Genomic DNA, 27769 nt, shown 5'->3' on the forward strand with positions numbered 1-27769 from the left:
AAAGGGTTATATTCTTTGAGGAATACAAAAATCAGTTAAGAACTACTGACTAGCCCTGTGTTTTCTGCCCAAGAAAGCTTCTGACCGGTAGGGGGCGGACACAGTCACAGTGTCATAAGTGGGACCTGTGATCTCTTACTGTCATTGTTGATTACTGCCTGGGGGATGCAAATGACTAAGCAACTGCCAGGCCTAGCATTAAGGGCTAGACAAATGAAATTCCAAGAATTCAAGAGATTGGCAAAAACAAAACAAAATGAAAACAAAAAAGCAGTGCATTAGCAGATATGTGGAACTTGGGAAATGAGATCATCCTACATTTACCACCCCTTAAGCACCCAGTGCTGGAGATGCTGAAATGAGTGAGACTGTGTCACTAACATGCCTATTCTAATGGTGAAACAGACTTGGAAAAGCAGTTTGGGCTGACACTGTCTAGGGGAGTCAGGGAGGACTTCCCAGAGGAGGGGATCTGAGTTCTGCAGGACAAATGAGTATGTGTCAGAACAACATGCTTCCAACATTTACTTAGGGTAAATGATTCAAAGGTCATGAGACTGGAGAGATGGTCAGGGTCAACGAGCTTGTCTGGGTAAGATATCTTTACTCATAAGCAGTAAGAAGGATGGGAGTAGATTTCAGGGGAAAGACAGTCGACATCATGACCTTATCAATTCAAGAGACCAGCTTAGAGGACTGAGATGATACTGAATGAGTATATTGGTCTGCAAAGGTTTGAGATTTTAGGGAGGAAAGGGAAGTTTGCAGGCTCTAGGAGGGTAGGGAGTAAGACTTATTAGCTGGCACCTAATTGCCCAGAGTCTGCATGGTACAGTGCTAGTGATGATGGTTGCTTAGCTCTGAATAACCCAGAGACACAGTCTCAGCCCTGTGGTACCAGAGGTGTTCACTAGATCTGACTTAACAGTTGTACTGAGTTGAACAAAACTGAGAGAACTTCCACTTCCAGTGATAGACTAGAAAGTTTAGACCAGTTCTAGCACTGAAGTAGAAAATCTGGGCAAAACCATTAAACACCTCTACTTGAAGGCACATGAGAACTACAAAATAGCAAAGAATCACCAGGCCAGAACTCAAGCAAGGATGGAGTGCCAGGGAAGTAATTTTTACAGTTCACCCTGGGATCATTTGCTGATCCAGGGGAGGGTAGCAAATGTGGAGCTGAGCTTTGGGCAGGTTCTCAAGGCTACAAGTACAAGGATTGGAGCCCAGGGTCTACCATGGGCAGAGTAGAAGAGACCCAGATGGAACTGTTCCTTTTGAGTTCAGGCCCCAACAGGCTACACCCATGAATATAAGTGGACAGCCTTTACATAATCAAAGCTCTGACACTGTCCTTGAGTGATCCAGAATCTCCAGTGATCACAGCCCCCTGGCAGAGGCAAAGGTGCACCCTTTGTGGTTGGGGAAATTTCATCTTGGGCTTCAATTATTTCTGCAAACAATTTTACAAATAAAATATCTAGTGCACAATTAAAAATAACTAGGCACACAGAAATAACATGAACTAAGAACAAAAACAAGGGGCATTAGAAACCGACCAACAGGGGCTTTGGATACTGAATTAACTCTGACTTTAAAATCACCATGCTTGAGGGCTGTGTATATACCTCAGAGTACTTGTCTAGCATGCACAAGGTCCTGGATTTGATCCCCAGCACCACAAAAACAAAGTCACAACTCAAGCCTCTAATCCTAGCTACTTTGGGGGCTGAGGCAGGAGGATCACAAGTCTGAGGCAAGCCTAGACAACTTAGTGAGACCCTATTTCAAGAAATAAATAAGGCTGGGCATGCAGATCACTGATAAAGTACTTGCATAGCATGCATGAGGCCTTGGGTTCAATCCCCAGTACTGGAAGGAAAAAAGATCACTATGGTTGCTATGTGGAAAGAGATACAGTTCATGACCTGAAAATTTCAGAAGAGTACTTACAATAAAAACTTACTAAAATAACCAAATATTCTAAAATGAGATACTGATGTTTACTCAGTTCTGAATATTAAAAAACACTGAATTGTAAACTTTAGAAGAGTGAACTTTACAGTATGTGACTTATTTCTCAATAAATATCAAAAAATGAGAACACATGGTAGACCATGTGCTTAACGTGCAAGGCTCTGGTTCTATCCCCAGTACCACCAAAGAAAAAAGTGGGGGGAGGCCGGGCAAAATTCCTAAAATTTTTAAAAAATGAAACACATAGAAAGTCTAGGAATGAACAAAAATAAATGAAGTTAAGTACTTGGTGCTTAGGTGTAACTGTGGACATCTTCAGAGGCCTCAATCAACCATTAAATTAGTCTGGAGCTCTGTCATTCTGTGCTAAGTCAGCTTTCCACCACTGTGACAAAATACATGAGAGGTTTATTTTGACTTATGGTTACAGAGGTTTTAGTCCATGGTCATTTGGCTCTGTTGCCTTTGTGCCTTGGGGCAATATATCATATTGTGAGTATGTAGCAGAGGAAGCTGCTTATATCATGGTGGCTGGAAAGTGAAAAAGAGATAGGAATTGCTCATTTCTCTGCCCAGTAAGGGCAATCCTCTAGTGACTTAACTTCTTCCCACAGGTCCCACCTCCTAAAGGTTCCACTGCCTCACAGGACCACCACATGCTCAAGACCAAGCCTTCAACACACGAACTTCTGGAGGACATTTAAGATCCAACCTACAACATCTTATTACCTCTATCTTATCACTTCTTATCACTTTGACTGGGATGATGAGGCTTTGAAAAAGTTTGTATAACATTTTGTTTACCAATTCTTGAGAAGGAACAGGCTGAGAAACTGATGAACCAGCTGAGCCAACAAGATGGGCTGACTCGTCCTTCAAGACATCAAGAAAGAAAGCGGAGACAGTCAGGAGGATCACAAGTTCCACTAGGGCAACTTAATGAGACCGTGTTTCAAAAAAATAAGAGGGACAGGGAAGTAGCTCAGTGTAGAGCATCCCTGAATTCAATCCTCAGTACTGCAAGAAGGAAGGAAGGAAGGGAAGGAGGGAGGGAGGGAAACAAGTTGGTCTTGCATGGTGGTACATGCCTATAATCCAAGCACTCAAGAAGCTGGGGCAAGGCTGGGGATTTAGCTCAGTGGTTCCACCGCCTGCTTCACAAGCCCAAGGCTCCGAGTTCAATCCCAGGTTCCAAAAAAGAATACATTATAGGCCGGAGATTTAGCTCAATGGTACCTCGCCTGGCTCGAAAGTGCAAGGCCCTGAGTTCAATCCCCAGTACCACAAAAAACAAAACAAAACAAGAAGCTGGGGCAGGAGGGCCATGAGTTCAAGGCCAGCCTGGGCTACTTAGTGAGTTCAAGTTCACCCTGGACTACATAGTGAGACCTTGTCTCAAAAAGAAGAAGGGGAAGGGGAAAAAGAAGAAAGGAGCGGGGAGGGAGAGGAAAAAAGAAAGCTGAATCAATGTGAATCTCTCTCAGTAATGTGAACCAGAGAATAGGTCAGTTAGAAATGGGAGTTGAGAGACTAAAATATTATAACATAATGAGGAATCAGGAGACTAGGAAGAGTCAAGTACAAGATGAAATTAGAAGCTGGGTGTGGTGGTGCCTGACTGTTACGGTTTATATGTAGACAGTCCCCCCAAAGCCTCAAGCACAGATAGGTGGGGCTTTGGGGGCTTTCAGGAGGTGGCTGGATCACGGTGCTGGATTATGGGTGTGTGACTAGTTTAGCATGGTTCTCCATGTGGATAATGGGAAGGCCCACCCTGGGTGTGGGTGGCACCAACCAATAGGCTTGTAGCTTGAATGGAAATAAAAAGGGAAAGGGAGGCTTGCTGCTCACTGTCTCCTGCCTGCCACACCATGGCTGTTTCTCCTCTGTCATTTCCCTCTGATGTGCTGCCCTGCATTGGAACAAGCTAACTATGGACTGAAACTTCCACAAACTGTGAGCTTAAAAAACCCTTTAACTTTGGGTGCCAGGTATTTTGTCCAGAAACAAAAAAGTAACTAAGACAATGCCTGAAATCCCAGCTCTCAGGGGACTAAGGCAGGAGGATAGAGAGTTTGAGGCCAACCTGGGCTTACATAGGAAGTTCAAGACTGGCCTGGGACTAGTGAGATTTTGTCTCAAAAAAAAAAAAAAAAAAAAAAAATTAAAAAGGAGCTGAAAGATGATTCCTGCATTTCTGTCTTTCCTAATGGTAGGTAAAGATATCATTTGCTAAGATAAAAAAGATGAGCAAAAGACAAAATTTGGCATGGTAAAGGGAGGGAATTAGACATGCAAAGTGAGAGCTTTGAAAAAAAGTTTAATTTGGATATGTTAAGTTTGAGATGCTTACGAGACAACCATTGTGAGACATACAAAATGGGATGTCACTTATCTATACACATCTAGAGCTCAGAGGAAATATTTGCGCTGGGGTATAAATTTGAAAATATACTATTAAGTGGATAGTTGAGAAAAATCAAGTTGGAGAGATAAGCTTGACCAGAAAGAGAGATATGTAAATCATTAAATACTGTAGACATGTGACTGGCTGCAATGTGAGGAAAATGTTGGAGGGGCACAGACTGGATGGAGAGTTATGGTACGGGTGTTCACATAATCCAGGTAGGAAGAGATGGGATTTCTCATATAGTTTCATATCCTAGCCTTTTCAAAAATATATATTTATTTAAATATATCAAACTAAATACTATACACTATTATTTATTTTAGTGCTGTTGGAGATTGAACCTAGCATCTCACGCATGCTAGGTGCATGCACTACCACTGAGCTACACACCCAGCTTGACATTATATTATGAATATTTAACCATGTCACTAAAGTTCTCTGGAAATAGTTTTAAATGGGTAAGTAATCTATTGATCTATGAATACATAATCCACTTAACTTCTAGGTAATAGGTATTTTGGCAAGTTTTAGTTTTTCGTTAGGAAACTTACTCACAGTTGGAATTATACTCATTAAATGTATCATGGGTTGGGAATATAGCACAGTGGTAGAGCACTTGCCTAGCAGGCATGAGGCCTTGAATTGACTCAGCACTAAAGAGTGAGACAGAGAAAAAAGGAAAGCATGGTTATGATTGTACTCATTAAATGCACCATTTGGATCCTCTACCTTTCTGGTCCCCCTATAATCACTGGGAAGAACAAGATATGATTCATTCTGACCTATGACTTATGATTGCTCCACTTGTACTGAAGCATGCTGAAAGGCCAATGCATGGATTTCTGGTGTCTCCCCATTAAAACAATTGAGGCTGTGTGTCCAAGGTGGTACAGAACAAGATGGCAGATCCTCCAACAAATTCAATTCATAGGAGCACAGCCTCCTGCCAATCCACATAGGACACAAGGAATGAGCAAAACAAATTTTACTGGGTGTGGGGGCTCATACCTGCATCCTAGCTATCCAGGAGTCTGAGGAAGGGCTGCCAGCGGGAAAAAGAAAATGGCAGAGTGGTGATTGGTGGCAAAATTTAGCCTCTCCAAGATCTGAAATCAAAAAAATAGAAAATAATAACTTGTTGAAGAAAAAAAAGGGTAGATTGCTGGGAATTGGGATGGAACTAGTAGCAAAAATTTGAAGCTACAGAGAAATTGGAAAGATGGTCCACAATACAGAGAAAAGAAGGAAACAATTTGGACTTTCTCCCTGACTTGTGGCTCATGGGGAGGGGAATCAGGCTCCTCAGAAGCAAAGTAAGTACCTAGGGAATGGCCTTTGGGAACTGCAAACAGAGCATAGGGTTTTACTCCAAGGGGACTCCTTTCTCATGACAGGCAATGGCTAGAGAGGGTTTTAAGTGTGGGTGCCCACTATGTCACCAAAGAGTGCTTGGTTTTGCCATTTTGGGAAGGTGTTGATTATTTAAATATGAGACTGAGAACAATTTAAAAACAACTCCCCTTCAGGGCTTCAGTGTTACCCTCACACAGTGACTGGATGAGAGACAGCCATGGGAGAGAGCCATAGGGAGAGGGTTAGAAAGAGATTCCCTAGGAAATTTAAATTCAGGCCAGGAAGGACACAGGACCCACCCACAGTGGAGAGAAGCCAGACCTGGCTTGAGTTTTGCTCAGAAACAACTGGGTCTGAAAGTGCCTCCTGGCATTAAGCACTTCAACCACCTTTGCCCTACTGCCTACATCTAGCACAGATCTGAGGTCTGATTGCCTTCTCTGTCCACCAATATGAACAAGTATACATCTCAGCATGGACATGGCCACAGCCTGGGGTAAACAGAGGGGTTTCTGGAATAGGGAGTGCACCTCACAAACCCATAGGCCTTAAGGGTAAGCAGAGAAAATAGACTTGATCGACTTTCAAAACTGTGAATCCTAGAAGAAAACCACTCCTTCAAAAATACAGAGAACCTGGGTGTGGTGATACATGGCTGTAATCCCAGCACTTGGGAGAGGCTGAGGCAGGAGGATTGCTGTGAGTTTGAGGCCAGCCTGGGCTACATAGTAAGTTCAAGGCAAGCTTGAACTACAAAGTAAGACCTTGTCTCAGAAAACCAAAAAAACAAATACAAAAACAAAAACAAAAAACAGAGAAAAAAAATTTTCCTGTATTTGAACTCATTTTTTTAAATTTCTTTTTTCCTAGTCGTTTTTCTTTTTCCTTTTAATTTTTCTATTTTTTATTCTCCATATTATTTTTTTCTTCCTTTGTTTTATCTTCCATTTATCATTGGGTTTTTTGGTTATTTTACCTAGTTTTATAAATATCCATCTACTCCATTATAGGGAGTATACTCCTTTGCCTCATTTTTCTCCTTCTCATCTCCCATTGTTTAATTTTTCAAAAATTTTTTGCACTCTCCCATTCCCACCTCTCTATATCTTTAATAATATAACCATTAAGCCTTATTAATCTTTAATTAACTATGTTATTATGGTTGAATTTTTTTTATCATTAGCAGAGGTATAATTATCACATTTAACAGATACTGAGTGTAAGTCAATGTCTTACTTTTCTCATTGCTGAGACAAAATACCTGACACCTAAACTTAAAGGAGGAAAAGTTTATTTGGCTCATAGTTTGTAGAGGTCCATAGTCTCTAAGGCAAGGTGGCATGGCAGAGGGACACTGCAGAGGAGAAACAGTTCATGCAGGGCAGAAGGTAGCAAAGTAGTAAAGCAGCAACAACAGCAGCAGCAGCAGCCGCATCAGTAGCCTGCCTCTCTCTTTTATCTCTCCCAGGTTATCTCTCCTTCCCATTATCCACACACCAAACTAATGAGTGGACTAATTTAGTGATCACACACTCTTAATTCCAGCATCACATACCCTAGATCCAACCACCTCTGAAAAGCCCTACTTATGTCCACATGAGGCTTTGGGGGACATCTAGACAAACCATAACAATCAATATTTGGTTTGTCTTAGAAAAAAGAATGTATGATTATAGTATAAAACCTAAGGTTAAGAGTGGTACATTTTTTTACTTTTATGGTATGCCAATATCCAGTTTGTCTTGGATGACAAGAGGTTTTCTCTGTGCCAATACTTGGTTTACCTTTGTGGCATTAACAATACCACAGTCCATTCCCAGAGAACTGGGTGTTGGGGCAGTTACACGGCACCCACCTCCTATTAACAGAGGTGATCAGATCTCTGAACAGAGGGAAAGCACTATTGTTAGGCATGCCCTGAGTGCATCACCGTAACTAAAGAGATCTCATATTAGCAACAAAGTCTACTATAAGCAATCATGTACCTATGCACAAAACAAAACAAGCAATAGAAACATGAGAAGACAAGGCAACAAAATGCCTCCCAAAACTCTCAACTCCCCCAAAAGCAAATCATGGTGAATTGATGGGGAAGAAAGTAAAAGTCACACAGCCAAATTACAGTAAGTCCCTGACTTATAAACAAGTTCCGTTCTAGATGAATTGTTCATAAGTAGGATTCTTTTGTAAGCCAACAAAGTGAGTCTTAAACAGTACACCTGTGAAAGTTTGAAATTTTAATATTTGTAAGTTGGGGACTTATTATATTTGAAAGGATAACAGAGGAGATTAAAAAACAGATCAATGAGGTGCTCAATGGGGTCACAGAAAATATAACTAACCAGGGCTGGGGATTTAGCTCAGTGGTGCCGCCACCTGACTCACAAGTGCAAGGACCCAAGTTCGATCCCTGGTACCAAAAAAAAAAAAAAGAAAGAAAATATAACTAATCAGATAATGGAGGTAATACACAAACAATCAGGGAGCTTGCAAAAGGCACTAATAAAAAGTTAGCTGTCTAGGCTGGGGATTTAGCTCAGTGGTGCCACTGCCTGCCTCACAAGCGCAAGGTCCCGAGTTCCATCCCTGGTAAAAAAAAAATTCTATTGAAAGTATGGGCAGCAGAAATGACCAATGTGACAGAATATCAGAATTAGAAAATAGGGATACTTCAAAGACCAATTACTCAGAGATACCCAAAACAATAGAACATGAAAAAATAGGTTCAACAGCTGCTATAGTAGATGATACAAAGAAGGCTAAGATTAATTGGAATTAGTGGAAAATCACAAGACTTCACAAAGGGCATAAAAACTGGTGTACTGAAATAATAGCAGAAAAATTTCCAAAGATTGGGAAATTAAATAACCCACCCCACCCCCACCCAGTACTGGGGATCAAACTCAGGACCTTGGCTTTTGAGGCAGGGGTGGTGCCACTGAGCTAAATCCCTGGGCTGGGAAAGAATTAAATATACAGATAAGTGAGGTATGTAGAACTCCAAATAGCCACAATCAAAAGAAAACCTTGGGCCAGGGATTTAGCTCAGTGGTTCCACCGCCTGCCTTGCAAGTGGAAGGACCTGAGTTCAATCCTTGGTACAAAAAAAAAAGAACCTCTCCATGTCACACCATAGTCAAAATAGCAGAAGTTCAACCCAGGGACAGATTTTTTTTTTTTTTTTAAGGGTAGGAAACATGTACTGAAGGGACAGAATCTTAAAAGCTGTTTGAAGAGCTGGGTGTGGTGGGGCATGCTGGTAATCCCAGCACTTGAGAGGCTGAGGCAGGAGGATTGCTGTGAGTTGGAGGCCAGCCTGAACTATATAGTGAGTTCAAGGACAGCCTGAACTAGATAATGAGATCCTGTCTCAAGAAAAAAAATAAAGAAAGAAAAAGCAAGCAAGCAAGCTGCTAGAGAAAAGCAATGAAATCACTTACAAAAGTAAACCCATTAGAATCATAGCAGACTTGTTAATACAAACCTTAAAGGCCAGGGAGAGTTTGGAGAAAACTATTTCAAGACCTAAAAGAAAACAACTTCCAACCCAGACTTATATGTTCTGCAAACTTTTTTTCAAAATTGATGGAGAAATAAGGTTTTTCCATGACAAAGAATACCTCAAGAAATTCATGACCACTAAACAGCCCTACAAAAAAAATTCTCAAAGACATCCTAGAAAGAGACAATGAAGCCACCAAAGGCAAAAACAAAAACCCAAAAACCTAACAACAAGAACAACAACAGAAACTAATAGTATGAATACATTAGGCAGGATGAGTAATTAAGTGGAAGGGGAGAGGATCAACAGGAAAATAATGCAATATCAGGAATAAGTCAATACTTCTTAACTCTCGGTGTGAACAGTCTCAGTGCCCTGGTCACAAAACAAATTGGCAGAATGGATCAAGAAATAAAACCAATGATATGGAGTATACAAGAAACATGTTTAATCCAAAAAGATTAAAAATCAAGGGCCAGGGGCCAGGAATTTAGCTCAGTGGTTCCACTGCCTGCCTCTCAAGAGCAAGGACCTGAGTTCAATCCCTGGTACCACAAAAAAAATCAAGGGACAAAAAACAATATTCCATGCAACACAAACTCATAGAAAAGCAGGAGTATCTATCCTAATTTCAGACAAAGTGGATTTCAAGCCAAAACTGATCAGAAGAGGAAAAGAAAGTCACTACATATGGGTTAAAGGAATAATTTGACAGGAAGACATAATAACTATAAACATATATGCAATGAACACTGATGTGCCCAACTTCATAAAACAAATGGTACCAGACGTAAAAATCAGATAAACATAAACACCAACACAGTTAAAATGGGGAAGCTCAATGCCACAATGTCACAGATAGATCAACTAGAGAAAAAAATCAACAAAGAAATACCACAGTTGAACCAAACCTTTGAACAAATGGACTTAATAGATATCTACAGAATGTTCCACTTTACAAAAACAGGGTATACATTCTTCTCAGCAGTACATGGGACTTTCTCCAAACCAGACCACATGCTAGTCCATAAAGTATACTTAAGTAAATGCAAAAGAATCAAAATTATCCCTCGCATATTATCAGATCATAGTGCAATGAATCTAGAAATCAATGGCAAAAGAAAAGAAATTTTGCAAACACAGGGAAATTAAACAATACTCTTCTGAAAAATCAGTGGGTCACAGAAGAAATCAAGGAAGAAATTAGATGGTTTCTAGAATCAAATGATAATTCCAGTACAACATATCAGAACATATGGGACACAAAGAAAACATTCCTAAGAAGGAAATGTATAGCTCTCATTACAAAAACACAATGGCCGGGTGTGGTGGTGCACGCCTGTAATCCCAGGACTCAGGAGGCTGAGGCAGGAGGATTGCTCAGAGTTCATGGCCAGCCTGAACTACAAAGGGAGACCTCAAAAAAACAAACATAAAAAACCACACAATCAACAGGGCTGGGGATTTAGCTCAGTGGCACAAGGTCCTGAGTTGATTCCCCAATACCAAAAAACAAACAAACAAACAAAAAGCCACAATGAGCCCAAATAAATAATCCAATGATGTACCTCAAGGTTCTAGAAAAATAAGAACAATCCAAATCCAAAGCTAGTACCAGAAAAAAATTACAAAGATCAGAATAGAAATTAATGATATGGAGACTAAAAGGCAAAACAAACCATACACAAAGAAGTAATGAATCAAAGAGATAGTTCAGTGGAAGGCAAAGGAAACTAGACAAATCCCTAGTCAATTTTACCAAAAAAAAAGGGGAGGGGCCTGGGATTTAGCTCAGTGGCACTGCACTTGCCTTGCAAGTGCAAGGTCCTGAGTTCGATCTCTGGTACTGGAAAAAAATAAATAAAGGAAAGAAAAGACCCAAATGAATGCAATTAGAAATGAAAAAGTTGCAATCACAATGGAATTGACTGAAACTCAGAAGATTATTAGTAACTACTTGGTGAACCTGTACTCTAATAAAATGTAGAATTCAGAAGAAATGGATAGATTCCTAATACATATCAACTACCAAAGCTGAACCAAAACCATAAAAACCCTGTATAACCCTACATCACACAATGAGATTGAAGAAGTAATAAAAAGCTACCTGGGCTGGGGATTTAGCTCAGTGGTTCCACCGCCTGCCTCATGAGCACAAGGACCCAAGTTCGATCCCAGTACCAAAAACAAACAAAAAACCCAAACAAACAAAAAAGCTACCAACCAAGAAAAGCCAGGTTGCAATGGATTTACTCCTAAATTCTACAAGAATTTTAGGGAAGATCTAATGCCAATACTCCTCACACTCTTTAATGAAATCAGAAGAAAAGGAGTATCCCCAAAGTCATTCTTGGAAGCAAGCATTACCCTGATTCCCAAACCAGAAAAAGACCCAACCAAAAAAAGGAACTATAAACCAATCTCTTTAGTGAACAGTGATGAAAAAATCCTCAAGGACTGGGGATTTAACCCAGTAGCACTGCACTTGCCTTGGATTCAATCTGCAGTACCAAAAAACAAACAAACAAAAAACAAAACAAAACAAAACAAAACAACAAACCAGTGGAAAAAATCCTCAACAAGATACTGGCAAATGGGATGCAACAAATCGTCAAAAATATCATACATCATGACCAAATAAGATTCATCCCAAGGATGCAGGGATGGTTCAACATATGCAAATCAATAAACATAGTACATCACATAAACAGAAGCAAGGTCAAAAACCACATGATTATTTCAATGAATGCAGAAAAAGCCTTTGACAAAATCCAACATCCATTCATAATAAAAATCTGAAAAAAACTGGTATAGAAGGACTTCATCTCAATCCAATAAAAGCCATTTATGACAAACTAATAGCCAACATTATATTAAATGGGGAGAAGCTGAAAGGTTTCCCTCTAAAATCAGGAACAAAATAAGGATGCCTGCTATCACTCCTGCTTTTCAATATAGTTCTCAAAACATTGTCCAGAGCAATCAAGCAAGAGAAAGAAATAAGAGGGATATGTATAGGAAAGGAAGAAGTCAAATTATCATTATCTGCAGATGACAAGATCCTCTATGTAGAATACCCAAAAAATTCCACTTAAAGACTCCTAAAATTAGTAATCAAATTTACTAGTCACCACACAAAAATCAACAGTATACCTGTATACCAATAATAAACTCACCGAGAAAGAAATTGGGGAAGCAATACCTTTCACAATAGCATCAAGAAAAATTAGGTACTTAGGAAATGACCAAAGGAAGTGAAAGACCTCTACAATGAAAACTATAGTACTACTCTGAAAAAGGAGAATACCCGAAAACTTCCACTGAAAGACCCCTAAAATTAATAACCAAATTTAGTAACATAGCAGGATACAGAGTCACCACACAAAAATCAACAGTGTTCCTGTACACCAATAATAAACTCATTGAAAAAGAAATTAGGGAAGCAGTACCTTTCACAGTAGCATCAAGAAAAAATAAATACTTAGGAATTAACCAAAGGAAGTGAAAGACCTCTACAATGAAAACTATAGTACTACTCTGAAAAAGGAGATCAAAGAGGACATCAGAAAATAAAAAAGGCAGAATGAATAAGTCGAAATGGCCATGCTTCCAAAACTAGTAAACAGATTTAATGCAATCCCAATCAAAATACCAACTGCACTCCTCACAGAGGTACACAAAAGAATCCCAAAATTCATATGGAACCAGAAGAGAGCCAGAATAGCAAAAGCAATACTGGCAACAAGACAAGGCAGACTTCAAATTATACTACAAAGCTACAGTGATAAAAACCAACATGCTATTGGCAAAAGCTCCTAAAAAAACAAAACAAAACAAAGCCATCTGGATAAATGAAGTACAACAGAGGACGCAGAAACAATGCCAGGCACATTCAGCCACCTGATGTATTATAAAGGAAGGGATGTTTTATAAACTTACACTGGAGGAAAGATAGCCTCTTTAACAAATGGTGCTGGGAAAACTGACTATATGCAGAAGATTGAATCTGGACCCATATCTCTCACAATGTACTAAACTAAAATAAAAATGGATCAAAGCTTGAAATATTAAAACAGAAACACTTAATCTGTTAGTAGATAAAGCAGATAAAACTCTTGAAGACAGACATAAGCAAAGACTTTCTAAACAGAATTCCAATTGCACAAGAGAGAACACCAAGAATCAACAAATAGAATCACATCAAATTAAAAAGCTTCTGCACAGCAAAGGAAACAACCAACAGAGTGAAGAGGCAACCTATAGAATGGGGAAAATTTTTTGCCAACTATTTCTCAGTCATTGGACTAATATCTGGAATTTATAAAGAACTCCAAAAAATTAGATTCTCCCCCCCGCCCCATGAAAAGATCCAATCAAAAAATGGACAGTTGAAATGAACAGGCACTTCTCAGAAGAAATACAAATGGCCAATAAATACAAAAAAAAAATATTTAACATCCCTGGGCATTAGAGATATGAAAACTAAAATAACACTATTTTACTCCAGAAAGAATGGCTATCAAGAAATCAGATCAGTGGTTTCACCACCTGCTGTGCAAGCGCAAGGACCTGAGTTCAATCCCCAGTACCAAACAAAAAAAGAAAAAGAAATCAGAGAACAACAATGCTGGTGAGGAGGCTGGGGATTTGAAGGGGAATGTAGGGGGAAGGCTTCTTTATTGTTACTGAGAATGCAAGCTAGTACAATTGTTATGGAAATCAGTATGGAGATTCCTCAAAAAACTAAAACAAGAAATTCCATTCAACCCAGCTATTCCTCTCCTAAGTATCTTCCCCTAGAGTTAAAGACATCGTATTACAGTGCTACATGCACTCCCATGTTTATAGCAGCACAATTTCCAATAGCTAAATTTTAGAAGCAGCCTATATTTCCAACAACAGATGAATAGAGAAAGAAAATGTGGTACTACTCTTCCATAAAGAAGGATAAACTTGATTTATATTTAGGGAAATGGATGCACTTTGATTTTTTTGGTACCAGGGATTGAACTCAGGACCTTGCACTTGCGAGTCAGGTGGCGGAACCACTGAGCTAAATCCCTGGCCCAGCGTTTCACTTTGAGACTGTAATGGACTTTGAGACTGTGATATTAAGTGAAATAAATCAGACATACATTGTTTAAATATTGCATGGTTTCTCTTATTTGAGAAACAAAAAATATAAATAAAGAACAAAATAAATGATAGTAAGAAAAACAAGAGATGGAGGGGGAAGGGAGGGTAGGGAAAAACGCAACTGGAAGGGAAAGGAAAGGGGACATGAAAAGAATTAAGCTGTGTTATGTACATGTACTAACTCCTCATGATGAATGTAATCATGTACTGCAAATATGTACCAATAAAATTTTTTTTAAAAGTCTGAGGTAAGAGGATGACTGCAGGTTTAAGGTCAGCCTGGGAAATTTAGTGAGAAATAAAAAAATATAAAAAGGACTGGGGATATAGCTCAGTATCCTCCAGGTTCGATCCCCATTACTACAAAAAACAACAAGACTCAGAAACAGACAGACAAAAGAAAAAGAAAGAAAAAGAAAAAAGAGACAGACAGACAAAAACCCCACATAAACTTCATTGTGCTAAGTTGCTGAGATCTTAGGGGTGTTTGTTACTACACTATAACCCAGCCTATCTTGCTATAGTCTGCATCTTCTCCATTTCTGCCACTTTGTGCTTCTCCTTCCTACTCACTAGGTTGCACCTGGCTCCTCCATTTGTGTGCAAAAAGAGTTAGGGAGGGAAGGGAAGGAGCAGGTAGTCGCTGTATGTGTACCACCAGATCTACTCCCTGGTGATGCATTTTAAATCCACGGCCTTGTACATGCTAAGCACATGCTTTCCCACTGAGCTACACATGCTGGCCAGATCTCCTTTAATGGTTTGCCTCATTCCCACCTTCTGTGGTTTTTGCTTTTTTGCATTCCCCATGTTAGACTCTTCAATGGTCTGGTTTGGGGCTACTAGAGCCACTTTGCCCACAGACAATGAGAGGCAGAAATGCCTGGGAATTTACATCCACCTACTCTGAGACAGGACTTGGCCAGTGACTGAGCGGAGTGGGAGTATGAAAGCCCAGCTTCCTAGCAACAAGTCAAGACAAACTCTGAGGCATAATTTATACTCCGAAGATCCCCAATGGGATCAGGCTGAAGCTCCCCTTCTCATGGGACTCTCCTTGAGAGTGCTCCCTTTTGATTCCCCTCCCTAATCCTTTTCATTTTCCAATTTCTCCCAGCAGCATTTCCTTAACAGGTTAATTGCAGACAAATTCTCATTTCATGGCCTGCTTAAGAAGAACTCTGCTTAAGACATTCGGAACTGGACCCTGAGGACTAGATCTGGAAATGTGTTCATGCTGGCTGGACTGCAGTTAGGAGGCTGTGTTACCCTTCCCTTCCCCTCAGCAGTAAGCTGTGACTAAACCATGGCCTGTGGTAATTTAGAATTGGATACAGTTGAAAGGAGTTGCATTAGCTTGTGCAACACAGAGGAAGCAATCATTTAAAGGACTACAGAGTTATTTATTGTCGGTGGGCATTATTGATTTTATGGAAGAGAAAAATAGGCTCAGGTCAGATAGTTACCCATTTAAGACAAGATGTGAAAGTCAGACCTCTTTTAGCAGCTTTTAAAAAGACTATCATCAATCTGGCAATCCCACTTCTGAGTCTTTACCCCAAAAGATGTGAAATCAGTGTGGCAAAGACAGCTGCACTCTTACTCATCTTAGCACTATTTACAGTAGCTAAGTTATGGAAGCAACCTAAATGTCCATCAAGAGATGAATGGCAAAAGAAAAAGAGATACACAGACACAAATGGAATTCTATGCAGCCTTAAAAAGAACCAAATTCTGAGTTCCGGGCCTGAAACGGGAGAGGCCTGTATAACTGGCGGAGTGGTGAAAATGCCAGACAATATCCCCCTGAAGGTCCACCCTGGAGGAAAAGAAAATTGGTAAATGAAGCTCCCGCCATCAGCAACTGGAAGCCACCATTTAGGGCAGAGGTGCAAACTTGAACTTTCATAGCCCAGTGGTGCTGCATACCTCCAAGCCTGCCCATCAGCGCAGAGAGACAGAAGGGAAAAGCTGCCCTAACAAGGCAGGCTGGGACTGTTGGCAACTGGTCAGCAGACTGAGGGAATTTAAGTGGAAAAGTAGAACTACGGTAGCCACATCATGCCTGCCATTTGGGCATAGATGCCTGCCCTCCACTTTTTTTGTGTCCCTTCTCCCAGGGCTGATTTGCTGCCCTGGGAAAGAAGGAAAGAGTTGAACAGCCACAGTGGACTGCTAGTAGCTGGTCAACAGATCAAGGGAATTTATGTTGTGAAGTAGAGAATGGGTCCCGCCAAATTCTGCTCCCAGGTCCACCCAGGGCCTTGACTACAAAGGGCTGGAGACACCCACTCTGCTCTGAGACCAGATATGGGGGAGGGGAGGGAGAAGATAAGGGGCCTTGGCTAGTGACAGGTAGGGAACAACCCCCCTCCCTGTGGACACAGGCAAAAGGCACATGCAAAAGGCACCATAGCAGCTGAAAGCACTGTGTGGACAGGATCACGGAGGGGAGACTTGGGCAAGAGACATAGGGAAGACTGCTGATTTGAGGAAAGGCTCCAGATTTCAACCCTAGAAGTCAGAAAGTTGAAGCCCATGGGGAGAGCTGAGAGAGACACTGTAGCAAAGACCTAGCTGACTACATTGGTGAATTGGTGGGATCAGCACCTCCTACTGGACCCTGGACTTGCTGCAGGGGAAGGGCAGTTTGAACCTGCAATAGAACTGTGCAGAGTTCAAACCCACTGGAAATCAGGGAGCTCAATTTCTGCGTTGCGGACAGAAACCAGCTTGAATCTCAGTGGACTGTGGCAGGCTCGCTGAGATTATCTGACTTGGATCTGAAGGCTGCTGCTCACGATGCCTACCAGCAGCAGCAGAGACATACTTTGATAAAAAAAATAGAGGATCTGAGGAACATGAGGGAATCCCAACATAGGAAACAAATGGAATCCATAAAACAGATGCAAACAGATTTCCAGGAGATTAAAAACTCCATTGAAAGTCTAAGCAGCAGGATGAACCAATGTGAGGAGAGAATTTCAGATATAGAGGATAAGGCTGCAATTAGTGACCAGCAAAAAAAATTGCTTAAAAATTATAAGGGACCATGAGAAGAGAAATCAATTCAGAAGCTGCTAGACAATGCAAAGAAGAATGACATAATAAGACTGATTGGAGTCAATGAAGAAACAGGAGAGAGTGCAGATGACATAAAAAAAAAAACTGTTCAGAGAAGTGATGGCAAAAAACTTCCCAAGCAGGGGAAAAGAACCTGACATACAGATAAGTGAGGCATATAGGACTCCAACTAGCCATGATCAAAAAAAGTCTACACATAGGCATATAATTGTTAGGATTCAAGAAGCCCAACAGAAGAACAAAATTCTACAAGCAGTGAGAGAAAAGAAACAAATCACCTACAAAGGAAAGCCCATCAGAATCACAGCAGACTTCTCAATACAAGCCCTCAAGGCAAGAAGAGCTTGGAGTGACATATTTCAAGCCCTAAAGGAAAACAGCCTCCAACCAGATTGTTGTAACCTGCAAAACTATCTTTCAAAATTTATGGAGAAATAAGATACTTTCATGATAAAGAGCACCTTAGGAACTTCATGAATACCAAACCAGCACTCCAAAAAATTTTAGACAATATCCTAGGAAAAGACAATGAGGATCACAACCCAAGGAAGGCCCTCAGAAGGAATTCGTTGGGCGTGACAAATTGAATGCAACAGGGGAGATTCCAACAAAAAGTTAGGACAAGGCTTTTAAAACTTTTAACTTCATCTCCCTAATGAGTGTATAACTCAATCTTGTTATTGTACTGATTAGTATTTTTCTGATTCTAGTGTTGCACACCTTTCCTTGTGCTGTACTGGCTATTTATCTTGTGTCTACTTTTTACTTGGGTTGTCTACAAATGAGCTGTAAGAGTTCTTTGTATATTCTGGTCATAGGTTATATGCATTGTAAATATGGTCTGTTTAAGGACTTTTCATTTTAACGATGTCATTTAAAGTTCTAAATTTTGATGGAATCTCACTTATCAATTTTTTTCTTTTATACATCATGTTTTTGTATCCTAGGAAGTTCTTGCCTACCTTAAATTCATAAACATTTTCCCTTATAATTTCTTCTTAAAGTTTTATAGTTTTAGTCTTTCATATTTAGGTTCATAGATCCTTTCAAATTATTTTTATGTATGGAAATAAAGGGTTGAGGTTAATTTTTTATATACAGATACCAGGTATTCTAGTGCCATTTACTAAAAACACTGTCTTTTCCTCTGCTCTTGAATTGAGTTTATAGTCTATAAAATGTTAATGTTAAATAATCTTTCAAAACTCAGTGGACCATATATGTGTGGTTCTGTTTCTAGATTCTCTGTTTTATTCCAATGATGTATATGTCTTTCCTTACACCAACACTGCCTTGATTAGCTTTAGAGGAAGTCTTAAAATTAGGTACTGAATGTCCTTTAACACTTTTTTTTTCTTTCTTTTTACTTTTCTAGGTCCTTTGTACTCCTACATAACTTTTAAATCTCAATATCCAATTCTTCATTTATAGCAAGTATACATGGACCTGAATTTTTATATATACCTTGTGTTTTCTAATCCTGCTAAATTCAAATACAAGTTCTACGGGCTCCTAGAGATTTCTTTGTATTTTCTCTGTAGATGATCATTTCATTTACATATAAAGATTTTACTTCTACCTTGCCAATCCTTTCCTAATTGTGTCATTTTATTGCCAGACTATTTTGGTTTGGGCCTATGTTTCAAAGTTTAATGGACAGATGAAGAGTAGGCTATCTGCCCTTGTTTCCTACCTTAGGGAGAAAGCATTGTATCTTCTCCATTCATATAAGGTGTTTTTGCTGAAAGTATGGAGTACATGTCTTTGATCTGTTGAGTAGGTTCTGTTCTACTTCTAGTCTCCTGATAGCTTTTACCATGAACAGCTGTAGAATTTAGTCCAATACTTTTTCTCCAACGAGTGACAGGATCAAATGGCTTTTTTCTTTCCTCTGTTAAAATGATGACTTTTGGAAGTGGATCTTCCAATGCTGAACCAACACTGCCATCCCTATAAAAGAATCACTTTCTACATACTGCCAGATCTGACTTCCAATAGTTTGTTTTGTTAAACAAATTTCTATCTATGTTTATACTTTCTTCTATTATCCTTATCCAGTTTTAGGATTAGTACAATGTTGATTTCCTAAAATGAGGAGAGAAGTGTTCCTTTTTTTTTCTGCTTTAAATTTTGATGTAATTTATCAGTTAAAATGTATATGAGCCTGTTGTCATATAGGTAGGTTTTCAAGCTAGGAATATACTTTCTTTAATAGGTGCTGTTCAAATTTTATATTTCCTCCAGAGTTAGTTTCATTAATTTGTCTTCCAAGGTACTTCTTAGAAGTTGTCAAATTTATTTTTAAAAAGATTTTTGTATGCTGCCTGCCTTGCAAGCACAAGGACCCAAGTTCAATCCCTGGTACCAAAAAAAAAAAAAAAAAAAAAAAATTTTTGTAATATGCTTTCTATATCCTTTTAAATTCTGTAAAATCTGTGCTAATGTCTCCTAGATCTTGATATTGTCATTTTAAAAATGTATAATTGATGTTGTGTAATAGGAAGAAAAGGTCTAAAGGAGCAGGGGAAGTGAGAGGGGTAGGGGAAAGGAAAGAAGGGAAAAGAAAAAATATGAGAGAAAAAAAAAGGAAACAAAGGCTTTGCAAATAGGAAAGGGTGGAGGGGGTGAAGGGAGGGCAGGGGAAGGGGGAAAAAATAAGAACCAAGATGCTCATGTAAAGGTACAAGATCCCAATGATGAATGTAACTGTATTTTATACCAAAAATGTACCAATAATCTTAATGGGAAAAAAATCAACAATGAAATACTAGAACTGAACCAAACTTTTGAAAAAATGGACTTAATAGATGTCTGCAGAGTATTCCACCTCACAAAACCAAAATACAAAAAAAACCACAACCCACTAGAATACACATTCTTCTCAGCTGCACATGGGTCACTCTCCAAAATAGACCACATGCTAGCTCATAGAATATGCTTAAATGCAAAGGAATTGAAGTTATCCCTTGTATATGGTCAGATCATAGTGTAATGAAATTGGAGATTAATAGCAAAAGAATCCACAATAACTTCACAAACACATGGAAGTTGAATAACACTTTCCTAAACAACCAATGGATCACAGACAAAATGAAGAAACTGAACAGTTTCTACAATTAAATGATAATGCCAATGCAACATACCATAATTTATGGGACACAATGAAAGTCCTATGAGGGAAATTCATACCAGTGAATGCCCATATTAGGAAAACAGAGTGAGCTCAAATAACCTAATGCTGAACCTCAAGCTCCTAGAAAAAGAAGAGCAAGACAAACCCAAAGCTCATACAAGGGAAGAAATTATAAAGATCAGAGCAGAAATCAGTGCAATGGAGACTAAGAGAATGATATCAGGAAAAAAAAAATAAATGAATCAAAGAGTTGGGTCCTTGAAAGAATAAACTTGACAAACTCTTAGCCAAGCTTATCAAAATAAAGGAAAGAAAAGGCTCAAATCTATGCAATTATGAATGAAAAGGGTAAATCACAACAAATCCAGCAGAAATCCAGAGGATCATCAATACCTACTTCAAGAACATGTACTCCAATAAAATGGAAAACAGAAGAGCTGGACAGATTCCTAGATATGTATGAATTACCAAAGTTGAATGAAGAAGACCTAAAAATTCTAAACAGCCCAATATCAATCAATGGAACTGAAAACATAATTAAAAACTTACCAACAAAGAAAAGCCCAGGTCCTGATTGCTTCACTGCTGAATTCTACATGAAATTTAGGGAAGAGCTAATGCCACTATTGTTTAAACTCTTCAATGAAATTGAAAGGAAAGCAATACTCTCTAATTCATTCCTGGAAGCCAGGATTGCCTTGATCCTGAAAGCAGAGAAAGATCCATTCAAAAAAGAGAACTACAGGCCAATCTCCCTAATGAATACAGGTGCACAAATCCTCAATAAAATATTGGCAAACAGAAGGCAGAAGATCATCAAGAAAATCATACACCCTGACCAAGTGGATTCATCCCAGGGATGGAAGTATGGTTCAACATATGTAAATCAAATGTAATACACTATATTAACAGAGTCAAGGACAAAAACCATATGATCATCTCAATAGGTACAGAAGAAGTGTTTGACAAAATCCAACACCCATTCATGATAAAAATCCTACAGAAAGGGCCAGGGATTTAGCTCAGTGGTGCCACTGCCTAACTCACAAGCACAAGGTTCTGAGTTCAATCCCTGGTACAAAAAAAAAAAATCCTACAGAAAAATGGGAACAAATGGTCTTTATCTCACCTTGATAAAAGTTATCTATAAAAAACCACAGCCAACATCATACTAAATGGTCAAAAACTTAAATCTTTCACACTAAAATCAGGAACAAGACAAGCATGTCCACTATCACTACTCCTGCTCAATATAGTCCTGGAAACACTAGCAACAGCAATTAGACAAGAAAAAGAAATAACAGGAATAAAGATAGGAAAGGAAGAAGTTAAGGTGCCATTTGTGGATGACATGATGCTCTAGAACTCCACCAAAAGACTTCTAGACTTAATAACCAAATTCAGTAGAGTAGCTGGATACAAGGTCAACACTCAAAGATCAATAGCCTTCTTGTATACAAACAACAGACTCACTGAGAGAGAAATTGTGGAAACAATTCCTTTCACAATAGCATCTAAAAAAATGAAATATCTAGGAATCAATCTGACATAAGAAGTAAAACTATAGCACTCTGAAAAAAAGATTGAAGGGGATATCAGAAAATGGAAAGACATCTCTTATTCCTGGGTAGGAAGAACCAATATAGTGAAAATGGCCATATTTCGAAAACTGCTATATAGAATCAGTGCAAACCTGATTGAAACCTCAACACATATTTCACAGAACTAGAGAAAACAATCCAAATATTCATTTGAAACCAGAAAAGACCCAGAATAGCAAAAGCAATTCTAGGCAACAAAGACAAGGCAGGGGGTATCACAATCCCCAACTTGAAACTATACTACAAAACCACTCTGATAAAAAAAGAATAGTACTGGCAAAGAAACAGAGCCAAGTATCAATGGAACAGATCAGAAGACCTAGAAACAACCCCAGACATACTCAGCCACCTCATCTTTGACAAAGGAGCCATACACCCTCACTGCAGGGAAGATAACTTCTTTAATAAATGGTTCTCGAAAAACTGGGTTTCAACTTGCCAAAGATTAAAATTAGACCCATATCTTTCACCATGCACTAAACTAAAATTGAAATGGAGCAAAGATCTAAATATTAAAACAGAAACACTGAACCTGCTGGAAGATAGGTTATGTAAAACTCTTGAAGATTTTGGCATAGGAAAAGACTTTATGAACAAAACCTCAGTCACAGGGAACTAGCACAAAGAATCAACAACTGGGATCTCATCTTATTAAAAAGCTTCTGCACAGAAAGAAACCACCAACAGAGTGAAGAGACAACCTACAATGTTGGAAAAAATTTTCACCAGCTGTTCCTCAGACTAATGACTACTATCTAGAATATATATATATATATATACAACTTACAAAAAAATCAGACCCCCCAAATTTAAAGACCCAATTCAAAAATGGGCTTCTGAAATGAACAGACATTTCTCAGATGAAGTAGAATCAGAAAATAAACATATGAAAAAAAAATGTTCAACATCACTTGTCATTGAAGAGATCAAAACAACACTGAGATTCCACCTCACTCCAGAAAGAATGGCTGCTATCAAGAAATCAACCAACAACTACGGGGCTGTGGGAAGAAAGGAATCCTTCTCCACTGTTGGTGGGACTGTAAGCTGCTGCAACCACTGTGGAAGTCAGTATGGAGATTCCTCAAAGAAGTAGGATTAGAGCAATTAGACAATTTGACCCAGCTATTCCCATGCTGGGTATCTTCCCAAAAGATTTAAAAGCATCACACCACAGCGATATATGCACACCAATGTTTATAGTGGCACAGTTTGTAATAGCTAAATCTTGGAAACAGCTGAAATGCTCATCAACTGGTGACTGGATAAAGATGATTTTTAAAAATAAAATGGAGTACTACTCAGCCATAAAGAATGATAAACTAGAGACATTTATAGCTAAATGGATGCACATTGAGGCCATACTCTCAAGTGAAATAAATAGGACACACATGTGTAAATACCAAATAGTTTCTCTGATATGAGAAACTGCAAGAGTAAATGAGGACCAAAATGTATACCAGATAATGTAAAATCAGAAGGAAAGGTCCAAAAGGGAAGGGGAAGTAGGTAGAGGTGTGGGGGAAAGGAAAGAAGGGAAGGAAAAAATATGGGAAAAGAAGGAAAAAACAGGAAACAAAGTTTTTGTAAATAGGGAGGGGTTGAGAGGTGGAAGGGAAGGAAGGAGAATGGGGAAAACAGAAAAAGAAGCAAATTCTTTCATTTAAGACAATATAAATGGAACTGGAGAACATGGTGTTAAGTGAAATAAAGCGAGATAAGCAGGCACAAAAAGACAAACACTGCAGGTTTTCTTACACATGGAATCTAAAACAACTGAACTCAGGGAAGCACAGAACAGAATGATGGTTATACAGGTGGGGGAGCCAGGAGTGGGAATAATATGTCAAAAGTAGAACATTTATCTTAGTTTGTTGAAAAGAAAGTTTTGTGTTATTATCTATTTCTTCTTCATAAAAATCTTTTTGGCCTATGTCCTAAACTCTGAGTGACTGCTTTGAAGATAATGATATACACTGTATCATCTATTGTTATTCCCTTATTATTTTGTTATGAAATTTTATTTTTTCATAATTAAAAATCAATCTAAAAAGACAAATGTCAAATGGATGGTTTCTCTTATTTGAGAAAACTAAACTATAAATAAATAAAAGAGATAGGAAACAAAAAGGCAGACTTTTTGGAGATGGGAAAGGGGGTAGGGGAGTAGAATGAGGGGGGGGTAAAGGGCTTGAAAATGACCAAGATATGTCATATACATGTACTAATTCCCTAAAGTGAATGCAACTATTATGTATTTCAAACATATATTAGAGGCCAGGGATTTAGCTCAGTGGCACTGCATCTGCCTTGCAAGCACAAGGTCCTGAGTTAGATCCCTGATACAAAAAAAAATGTTTATAAAAAAAATATATTAATAAAAATATTTTTAAAAGAGCATTTGAGGTGGTGGATATACTAATTAGCTTAATTTAATTAGTGGTCCATGTTGTATTCATAAATCATCGTATGACTTTGTACCCCATAAATATATACAATTATAAACTGTCAATTTACAATAAAATAAAATTTTAACAGGATTGTCATCTATTGCACTGGAAAGCAAGTTGAGCTGAAGACGGGCACAGGACTGTATTGTAAGAGTAGTAAAGCTTCAAGGATGGGTAACTTTTGGGCTCTGTCCGTCCTCCTTTAAAGTCAGACCCTGCTAGGGAAGGAATGGAACCAGAGCCTTGAGATGGTGATATCCAGGGAGATATTTCTAGGAACAAGTAACTCTGAGATCCGCTTGAACACTCTGAACAGGCAGAAGTGAAACATTCTCCCCTTACTTATTTCCCCACTCCTTTCTTTGTTTTTAATTAATTAATTAGACCCTTTTTTTTTTTTTTCAAAAACTATGCAGGGACCTGAACTGAGGCAGATTCCCTACAAAACAATCTCTGCCTCCCTCCAGATTTTTCAACACTGGTCAAGGTCATGCATGCCTGTAGTCCCACCTACTAGGGAGGCTGAAGTGGGAGGATTCCTGCCAGCCTGGGAAAGATAATGAGACCCAGTTTATCATTCGACAGATTCCAAGGAAGCACCCCAAAGGAGAGGTGGAGACTTCAACTTACTTGCCCCCACCAACAAAGTTTTTTTATTTCTCTTTTTTAGTATTGGAGATTGAATCCAGGGCTTTCACACTGAGCTACAGCCACAGCCTTTTTTTTTGTCATGGACTTGCTAAATTTCTTAGACTGGGCTCAAACTTGCAATCCTCCTGCCTCAGCCTGCAGAGTGCTGAGATTACAGGCATGTGCCACCACACCTGGCTACAGCAGGTTCTTGACTTGTCACAGAAAAACATTTCAAACTGGACATGGTGGCACATGCTTGTAATCCTACACTTGGGAGGCTGAGGCAGAAGGAGTGACACAAGTTAGAGGCTAGCCTGGACTACACAGTGAGACCCTATATCAAAAAAACTGGAAAAAAAAAAAAAGGGCCAGGAATGTAGCAAAAGCCCTGGGTTTAATCCCTGGTACTGAAAGGGGTGGGGTGGGGTTGTAGCTCAGAGGTAAGAGCACTTCTGGTTTCATCACCAGTATCACCAAAAAAGAAAAACAGAAGTGTCAGGGCCGGGGATTTAGCTCAGCGGTTTCGCCGCCTGCTGCGCAAGCGCAAGGACCCAAGTTCAATCCCCGGTACCAAAAAAAAAAAAAGAAGGGTCAATTACTCCAAATGTACTGGTATGAAGTGTGCTATAGACACTGGGAGATGAACCAGTTGGTATGGTTTGGATAAGGTTGGAGCCCTCAGAAGAGGCTGGAGAAAACATTCACATCAAGGTGGCAACATTCTCTCCATTGGCCTCTTGTGCCCCATTTGCAAACACCACCTCATCTTCTCCACTCCAGGACAAGCCAGAGAAGGACAAGCCAGCACAAAGGCTGCAGCTGGAAGAGCTATGGTCTGTTAAACCAGAACTCTCCATGGAACGATTTCTGAAATAAAAGGGTTTACTTAGCCATTACTGATGCCAGCCAGAAAAAAGAAAAAAAGGACCAGGTCCAGGGACAAGTTCCTACAACTTCTAGCAGCAAGACTAGACAGCATTTGGAAAAATGTCCACTGGACTTGGAGCTAAGAATATGTTTCTAATCAAATTTGGGAAAGGAAAGATTAAGTTACTTACATTGATCCTGTACTGGGTGTAGATAAAAGAGGCAGGATGTTACTTGGAAATGAAGTAGAAACCTCATTATAACTGTCCTTCTCCATAGTGTGTCTGAACTCAGAATACCCAGCACAGTTGAAAACACACTACGTTAATATGTCAGCCTTATGAATACCTTCAACAATATTCATAAGAAAGGCATGGGCTGGGAATTTAGCTCAGTGGTTCCGGCACCTGCCTTGTAAGCAGAAGGACCTGAGTTCGATCCCGGGTACCAAAAAAAAAAAGAAAGAAAGAAAGGCAGACACAAAGCCTTCCTAGCATTCTCACACAATCTCTGTGGGTCAGGAATCCAGGAATGGCTTAGACGAGTGGTTCTCATTTTAAGTCTCTCAGAGGTCAAGACTGTTGCCATTATTTGGACGTGGAATGCCCCTAATGGCCCATGTATTAAAGGTCTGGTCCCTGGCCTGGTGCTATTAGGAGATAGTGGGACCTTTGAGAGTTGGTTATAGGTCACTGAGGCCATACCTGTGAACGGGACGGTGGAGTCCTGGTGTCTTCCTCTCTCTGATTCATGGCCGCCATGAGGTGAGCAGCTCTGTTCCACCACAGGCCATACCTGTGAAGGGGACGGGGGAGTCCTGGTGTCTTTCTCTCTCTCTCTGATTCATGGCCGCCATGAGGTGAGCAGCTCTGCTCCACCACAGGCTCCCTGACGTGACGCATAGCCTTGCTACAGGACTGAAAGCAACAGAGCTAACCAGCCATGGGCTGAAATCCCCTCCAGTTTTCTTTTTATGCTGTTGGCAACAATCCTCAGGTGGGTCTTTTACACCCAAACCACGCTGATTCACTTCAGCAGGATTTTCCAAGTTAACCATTAGTTAATCCACCACACGTGGATTCATTTAAGAGGGGACTCTTAAGACTATTCCTTCTTCTTTGGGCATTATGCCTCAGCTCTAAAATTATAGACAGTTCCTTATAACAGTTAAAGTTATCCTTACCTCTTTTTTTTTTTTTTTCTTTTTTGGTATCAGGGATCAGGGATCAAACTCGGGACCTTGCGGTTGCAAGGCAGGTGGCAGAACCACTGAGCTAAATCCCCAGCCCCTGTCCTTGCCTCTTCATCTCCTGTAATTCATGTGTGTATGTGTATTTGCGTAGGGAGGGGTAGTGTGGTATTAGGGGTTGAACCCAGGGGTGCTCTACCACTCAGCTGTATCCCCAAGCCTTTTTGAGACAGAGCCTTACTAAATTGCCTATGCTGGGCTCCAACTTGTGATCCTCCTGCCTCAGCAGCCCTATAGGATGGCCCAAGTGGTAAGGAAGAGAGGCCACCTGTCAACAACTAGCTGGACTTTGTGGGATCCAGGCCCTTGGGTGGATTCTTTGGGTCTCTAGTGTGCAGTTAGATCTCTTGCACTCCTCTGCTTTGACTTTT

General features: G+C 39.6%; 1 protein-coding gene and 1 long non-coding RNA gene across 2 annotated transcripts in view; one reads left to right on the forward strand and one right to left on the reverse strand.

Annotated features, from left to right (window-relative positions):
• The window catches only part of Stk10 (serine/threonine kinase 10), a 137146-nt gene extending 122756 nt beyond the window's left edge, over nt 1-14390 (forward strand). The window contains exon 19 of the mRNA XM_004836382.3: nt 2595-14390. Coding sequence (XP_004836439.1) covers nt 2595-2684 — 90 coding nt within the window. The 3' untranslated portion in view covers nt 2685-14390. The remainder of the gene's footprint in view (nt 1-2594) is intronic.
• LOC147822953 (uncharacterized) overlaps nt 1-27769 on the reverse strand; it is a 33409-nt gene that overhangs the window by 748 nt on the left and 4892 nt on the right. Inside the window, exon 2 of the long non-coding RNA XR_015444789.1 lies at nt 26854-26944. This is a non-coding gene — a long non-coding RNA (uncharacterized LOC147822953). The remainder of the gene's footprint in view (nt 1-26853; nt 26945-27769) is intronic.

This window comes from Heterocephalus glaber, unplaced genomic scaffold (assembly GCF_053883595.1).
Source record: "Heterocephalus glaber isolate CG9 unplaced genomic scaffold, H.glaber_assembly_v1.0 deba00001606, whole genome shotgun sequence".
Lineage (NCBI taxonomy): Eukaryota > Metazoa > Chordata > Mammalia > Rodentia > Bathyergidae > Heterocephalus > Heterocephalus glaber.